Source organism: Nelusetta ayraudi, unplaced genomic scaffold (assembly GCF_046127955.1).
Source record: "Nelusetta ayraudi isolate G7.1 ecotype Tasmania unplaced genomic scaffold, CSIRO-AGI_Nayr_v1 ptg000016l, whole genome shotgun sequence".
Classification (NCBI taxonomy): Eukaryota; Metazoa; Chordata; class Actinopteri; order Tetraodontiformes; family Monacanthidae; genus Nelusetta; species Nelusetta ayraudi.
Window position 1 is genome coordinate 7373781 of NW_027466066.1, and position 7440 is coordinate 7381220.

The 7440-nt window shown below is 47.4% G+C and overlaps 1 protein-coding gene across 3 annotated transcripts in view; it reads left to right on the plus strand.

Moving 5' to 3' along the window:
* cyth1a (cytohesin 1a) overlaps positions 1-6727 on the plus strand; it is a 37182-nt gene extending 30455 nt beyond the window's left edge. For 2 of the 3 annotated variants that reach the window (XM_076024315.1, XM_076024314.1), the window contains exons 10-13: positions 3207-3285; positions 3662-3730; positions 3858-4012; positions 4315-6727. In XM_076024315.1, coding sequence (XP_075880430.1) covers positions 3207-3285; positions 3662-3730; positions 3858-4012; positions 4315-4393 — 382 coding nt within the window. In that variant the 3' untranslated portion in view covers positions 4394-6727. The remainder of the gene's footprint in view (positions 1-3206; positions 3286-3661; positions 3731-3857; positions 4013-4314) is intronic. The other variant, XM_076024313.1, reaches the window with a different exon arrangement.
* The last annotated feature ends 713 nt before the right edge of the window (positions 6728-7440 follow it).

Below are 7440 nucleotides of genomic sequence, written 5' to 3' on the forward strand. Positions count from 1 at the left end.
CACACAACATTAGAAGAGCAGCAGTTCATTCTGGGAAATGTTGACCAAATGTATTTTTGTAAATTCCCCAACAGTTTTGGAACATTTTCAATTTCAAAAGTCCAATTCTTATTATTATTGATAACAATGCAGTGATTATTTTATCGGTTGTTTACTGAGCTGTAGGCGTTTTTAAGTTGGAAAAACTTGTGTTTAACACATTCAGGCGTAATCGCACCTCAACAAAAATAAGCTGTTTTTCACAGTGTCAGCTGGTAACTTACATGTCATAAAGAGCAGCCGAGCCCTGGATCCCTGAACTCTCAATCCTCTGTTCTCCTGAAGACCTCTCTCTGTTGTACAGATTCACAGCCAACTCCCGTTAAAAAAAAAAAAAAAAAAAAAAAAAAAAAAAATCCGACGTGAAAACGAATCATTCTCTGTTTGTGAATCTTTACAACCAGCTACACCTGGGGAGTAAAGATCCATCTTTCCTCCGATACGTGTACAACAATCTGGGTGGACGGTGAATTACTTGATATAACAGAATTTAAGTCACACGGAGGCTTTGATCGCTTCAATGCAGCGCTTTACACTTTACCTCCCCCTTGTGGAGAGATATGGGAAAACACCCCCCCCCCAAAATGAAAAACGCCGCCTTGAAATCAAGTCATCAGAGCTGCACAGCAGCGCATGAGAGCCTCCGGCGAAACCAGATTAACAAGACTGTGGTGAAATAATTTCCCTTATCATTTAATTTGATTTGTTTTGTTGTTTCTTTTCCTCTTCGTTTGTTTGTTCCCATGATTTTGGCTGTTGTCTTTCCTCAGGAGGTATGTACACCTGCTCTTCCCAAACGCTAGTCCATCTTCTCAGCTCTCAGGTGCTTTTTGGTGGTCCGCCATGCTGTTGTTCTCTTCCGCATTTTTGTTTTTTCCCCCCATCTACACACAGGTTGTTTTTGTTTTTTTTGCTTTGTTTTTTTTTTAAAAATTTCCCATGTTGATCTTTCTCTTTTGATGATGATGATTACTTTTTTTTTTTTTTTTAAATCTCTCGTGTCTTTTATTTGTGTCGTGTCCATCAACTCATTTGAACCTGTTTGTATGTGCAGTCTCTCATTCAGCTGGTGGTTTTTCAGTCCACGCTCTTTTATCTCTGTGGGTGGTTGACAGGCGGTCACGGGGCGGAGGGTGGGGGAGGGGGGGTTCGCTCGCCGCCCCGTGGTCTCGGCTCGGGGATCTGATGCTTTGTGACCGCCTCGCCGTGCAGTCTGGCCCTCTCTCTCCTCTGTACGCTGCGGTGGTCACTCTCTTTGATCCGTTTTGGAAGCTGCATTATTCTCCCGTGTTTGTTTTTTACCGTACAGCAGGCACAACAACGACTTCTGTTTGACTTTTTTTTTTTTTTTTTTGCAAATTGACGGTGAACTTGTTTACCCATTGGCCCGCTTTGTTTTTTTGTGCCTGCCTGCATGGAAAGGGGGATACTGCACCTTTTCAACAATGTGGCTTTTGCTCTCCTCATTCTTTACTGTAAATGGATCTAAATGCAACAATGTGGCTGCGAGGCTGTGTGTGGTGCTCGACCGGACCGGACCGGACTGTACCGAACTGAGAGAGATGAGTGGGCAGAGGACTGTGTGAACGCGGGGGATTTTAAACGCCAAACATTTGCCAAAAGGGCGCGTTTGCAGTTTTTCGTTCCCTGCGCGTCATTCCAACGCATCCCATTCCATTGAAAACTGAAATCTCTCCCCAAAGACATTTAACTGCTCAGCCTCTGCTCACTCCAGTTTGTCTGAGTGTTTCTCCCACCTCTCCGGTCCAGCACCATGCTCGTCTGGGAGGAGGTTGTCCCTCTTTCTCGGCGAGTGTGAAAGCAGTCGCGCTCCTCCGCAGGCTCTCCGGCCATCAGCTGTGCGGTCCTGCCATTCCGCCCGTGTTCTCTCTGTTTGTCTGCTTTGTATTTTTTTTATTTTATTTTTTTTTATGTTTTTATTTTCACATTTTTTGTTGCAACACGCTGACGCGCCGAGATGCAGCGAAAGTGTTGTTGGTTGCCGTGTGTTCCGAGATGACATGCATAGACTCAAGCGTTTGACCTATCATGACGTGTGTGTGGTGTGATGGGGGCGATCATATACAGTCCCGACGCTGCTATATGATGACGCAAGTGTGTGTTCTGTTCATCACTTCAATCTTCTCCTGGTAGATGGGGTTTCGCTGTGCAGCTTTTCAACTAACACCGGTGGTGGAATCGTCGGGTCCCCGTCTAGACAAGACTCGCTAGAATTAAAAGAAAGGAAAGGAAAAGGTCATCTTGCTTTGGAGTTTGATCCAGTTTGATCCAGTTTGATCCAGTTTGATCCAGTACGATCCAGTACGATCCAGTACGGCCCAGAAGTTACCCAGCAAAGCCGAGAACAGGAAATTCAAGTCTGCGACGCTTGTATTGACACAGAGCAGAGCTCCAGGCGCTGAGCTTCATCCCAGACTTCCATCCATCTGCTCTGCTCATCAGGTTTCCCCTCGCAGGAAGTGCGGGTGACAAACCCGGGGTCAGAGTTCAGATCAGCAAAGTCAAATCAAAGTGCCGGCTGTTTAAAGGTCTGTTTGAAAAGCACACGGACTCGCTTCCTCACTCAGTCAGAAGGCGAGGGCAGAGAAATTGATCACCTGCTCATTGATCCAGGCTTCCCAGGCTGATGCCCCCTCTGAGTCAGCGAGCAAAGTCTCAAGACATTTAGCCAAATGCAAAGCTAAAAACAAAGTGGGACTTTTTTCTCTGTTCAAAATTTAATTTAGAAATGTCCCTTGTTTTCTATTGACCCCTTTCCTGGTAGCTCTTACGTATCGGTGAGTGGTAACCGGGTGAGAATCCCAGTGTGCCCTTTTTAAAATATGATATTAAAAGGAGTGAGGCGGTTATACTACTGTTATTTAGGTGAAAGAGTGAAGGCGACTGCAGAGAGAGAGGCTGTGCACTCGGGGTGATGGTGACTGAGCATGTTGGTTTGGGGGGTGTGCGGCACATCTGAGTTTCATTAAAAGAAAGAAAAGTCCTTCCGGAGCCGTCATCTGTCCGTCTGCCCATACGTCTGTCTGCCTGTCCGCTGCTCCGCCCGGCGCTTCGATGCCCGTCTGTCTCTCCTCCTCCTCCTCCTCCTCCTCTTCCTCCCCCGCCGCCGCTGCCGCGCCTCTCTGACGCTGAGCCGTCTGCTTCGCAGGGGGACGAGTCAAGACCTGGAAGAGGAGGTGGTTCATCCTCACCGACAACTGCCTCTACTACTTTGAGTACACCACTGTGAGTAGCAGCCGTCTGTCTGTCCCTATGTCTGTCTGTCTGTGTCTCTCAGCATCTGTCTGTCTGTCTCTGCGTCTGTCTGTCCCCGTGTCTGTCTGCCTGTTTATGTGTCTGTCTGTCTGTCCCCATGTCTGTCTCAGCATCTGTCTGTCCCTCTGTCTGTCTCTGCGTCTGTCTGTCTCTTTGTTTATATGTCTGTCCCTCTGTCTGTCTCACTGCATCTGTATGTCTGTCCGTTTGTCTGTCTGTTTATGCGTATGTCTGTCTCTCTCTGTGTCTGTCTGTCTGTCTGTCTCTCTCTCACTGCATCTGTCTGTCTGTGTCTTTCTTTCTTTGTCTGTCTGTCTGTCTGACCCTCTGCCTGTGTTCTGTGCAGGACAAAGAGCCGAGAGGAATCATTCCGCTGGAGAACCTGAGCATCAAGGAGGTCGAGGACAAGAAGCCGGTGAGTCCAGCGCCCTCTGCTGGCTGCTGCAGGGTGACACACATCCCCACGTCCCCGCGCACGGTTGACTTTGTTGCGCGCCGCGCCGCCGTATGGCTTCCGCTGACCTTCCCGTCCGCCTCTGCAGAACTGCTTCGAGCTCTTCATCCCCGACAACAAGGACCAGGTGATCAAAGCCTGCAAGACGGAGGCCGACGGCCGCGTGGTGGAGGGCAACCACACCTTCTACCGCATCTCGGCCCCCACCGCCGAGGAGAAGGACGAATGGATGAACAGCATCAAGTGAGGGCCGCTGCCGCCACCTGTCTGCTGTCTGCAGGCCACTCATCAACAACACGGCACTCACATGAGATGAGGAAGAATTAGTCATGCGTTGCTTCTCCCCTGCAGTCTAGGAGGAACAATAAGCCCACAGCACTAAAAAACAACAACAACATATTACTGAAATTAGAAACAACACCCTTTTATTTCCCCTGCATATGCAAAATCTCACCTCGGAGGCATAAATGCGACTATTGGCAGAATTACCTCGTTATTTCTTCTCATGTGTGTGTGTGTGTGTGTGTGTGTGTTCGTTCCAACAGAGCCGCCATCAGCAGGGACCCCTTCTACGAGATGCTGGCAGCGAGGAAGAAGAAGGTGTCGTCCATGAAGAGGCATTAGGAGCTGCTGGCCGCTCTGGATGTCGCACTCGACTGAGAGGAAGAGAGAGAGTGGAAGGATGGAGGGAGGGAGGGAGGGAGGAGGGAGGTAGGGAGGGGTCCGGATTATCTGCTCGCCCCCATCATCCGGGCCGGTGCTGAGGCCTCGGGGTGGGGTGGGGTCCGTCCGGACCTCTGGTGGGATTGGGGGGGGGTTGTAGGATACATACGAGCTCTTGGCTGCAGCGGAATAACAGGAAGCATGCTGGCGTCTCTAGATAAGAGTCGGGGGGGCCGAGCGCCTCTTTCACCTCCTGAATGTCTCTTTCTCTCTCAGCTTTCTGTGTTGTGCTCTCTCTCTCTCTCTCTCTCTCTCTCTCTCTCTCTCTCTCTCTCTCTCTCTCTCTCTCCCTCTCTCCCCCTGTCCACGAGAACCTCACAGCGAAAAAAAAAAGAAAGGCGAAAGAAAATCCTCTGTTTTTGAAGATGCTTCAAGGAAAAACGGAGAACATGCACACAAACATCGCAGCCCCGCCTCCCCCGCCCGCCTTGTAGCACACGTTGTTTTAAACTCAGCAGGTCTGACTGTAGTAGTGTGGCGCCCGACCAAAATCCTCTGTGAGTGAACACCTTTTTCTGATGTCGCTTTAATATATTAGCTCGATTCTTGTATATTTTTTACAGCTTCAACCGTTTGGTTCTTCAGTTTTTGGTCGTCGTTTTGTTTGTCGGTTTGTTTTTGCTTTTGCTTTTGTAACAAAGGAAAAAAAAAATTGAAAGAAAGAAACCTCACGAGAGGTTCGTTTAGCTAGGAGTGATTTTGTAGTTAAGAAAAAAGAAAAAAAAAATTAAAAATCTGATGTGTGGATAGAAAAAAAAAAAGAAGCATAATCATCAAGTTGCCACTCAGGAGATTGTCCCAGTGATCTGAAACTGTCACGCAGCCAGGAGAGGCGTGGAAGCCTCACGTTGCTCCCGGCCCCAACTGGTTTTCTCTTCTTCTTCTTCTTCTTCTTCTTCTTCTTTGTTTTGTGAACTGTGAAGCCGAGCAGGATCCCACGGAGCCGCTCGTCTGCTCTGTCTGGACAGAGTCTCAGCCTGGATCCGACTCGCGCTCCCTTGGTTTCCTGGAGGCCTCTGCAGCGGCAGAGTGAGGCCCCGCGTCTCTGCGACGCCGCTTTCTACCTTTTCGTCCCCCAACCCCATCACCTTCCACTCTACCGAACTGGCGAGTCACTCGGTGAATGGCTGGTTCACGGCTGCACGGTGCCTGGTGCTCCATGTGATGAGAAAAGCTGCTGGTTGGCGACAGCGGGACAGTCGAGATTTGTTTTCTGGTTTGGTTTTTGTTTCAGCGACACTTCATTCATAACTGTGTTTTTCCTGCCTTTCCGTGCTGTGCAAATGTTTCATTTCGGTCCGACCTCATCCACAATGTTTATAGGCTTCAGGTTGTTGTAGATGCTTATGAGCAGTTTCTTATAAAAGAAATCAAACACACAATAAAACGGGTGGTCGGTCAAAGTCATACGCCTGCAAACCAAATAGGCTGCGCTCCATCTCAGGAACCCTTGCGTGACATCAGCCAATGCAGGGCCAGCAGTTATGTAAGTGACATACAGTATAACAATAATAAAAATATGATAGTGACGGAGAGAGGAGGTTCCTTCCTGCAAAGGAAGTGAGACTTTGTCCACTTCGCTCGTTGTCTGGGAGCAACTTTCTCTGAATGTCACAGACTTTGAAAGCTTGAGTTCTCGTCCAGCTTGAACAGCTTCTTCTTTTTATTCCAACCGAGGTCGAAAACCCCAAAGACTCCAAAAATAAACTGACTGTAAATGACGTACAAACGGGTTCAGAATCTTCTGAAAGTGAGCAGAATGAGTTTTTTTTTTTTTTTTTTTCGTACTTTGACTGAAGTGACAAACCAAAAATAGCCTGCGACCTTTTTGCCCCCCCCCCTCCCAGTTTGACTAATGGTTGCAGCTCCACTGTGTCAAGAGGGGGGAGGGAATTTCTTTTCTCGTCTTTTCTCTTCATCCGTGCCTCACTTCCTGACAGCCCCCCCCCCCATACATCCCCTCTTCCCCCTCGCTCTCGGCTCATAGATCCTAGAGAAATTAAGGATAAACAAAAAGCAATCATCATCGTAGACAGTATTGGTTTATTTATCAAGTTGTACATACTTAAATGTATAGTGGGTTTATATGTCTTCACCTTCTCTTTTTTTTGTTGTTACATTTCTCATCAGCTGTGCCATTGACCTTTTGTTGTTTCTGTTCCATCATGTTTGACCCCCAGGTTTCTGTTATCGTCATTTAACCCAAATAAAGATGAATTTGTCAACACAAAGCGCGCTTCTGCCTACGCATTGCCTGCACTCTGTCCGCATGAGGCGCCGTCTGGTGACGTGCGCCAGTTTGTCCAACAGGTGGCGGTGTGTGATCAGTTCTTAAAAGAGAGTCCTCGCGCGGAGGTTCAAGGTGCGTTTTTTCTGTTGCTCAGTGAATTTCAGAGGATTTTATTGTGTCGTCAGTAAAATTATTGGAAGTCGCTCCTGGTCAAAGTGCTACGTGCGCAGTTATGCAGAGAGTAAGACTGAAACTCCTGTAACCTGCAACCTGAAGCTGGCCTCAGGCCCACTATGTTTATCGCCTTTAAGGCTGTTAAAAACCCATATTTAGTTGACAGCCTTATAATAAAATCATTGTATTTTGTTTTACAAGCCCCCTACTGTCACGTACACAACAGCAGAGGAACCAGGTCGATGTCTTTATCAAATGGACGTTATGAAACAATGTGTGGAACTGCAATCTGCGGAGCGAAGATTCTAGATCTTTTATTGTCACGCAAGCGTGCGAAAATGCAATGACATTTATAGTCTCGGCTTTTACGCACAGAAAGAAATAATAATAATAAAAAAAAAAATAGAATAATACATGCAAAAGAAATGTAGCATAAATATCTGAAGTATACATACAATTGGAAAATTGCAAAATATAGCACACAAGTTGAAAAAAAATAAGATGTAAAGTATATAAAGCATGTACAAGAATTCACGGCATCCCT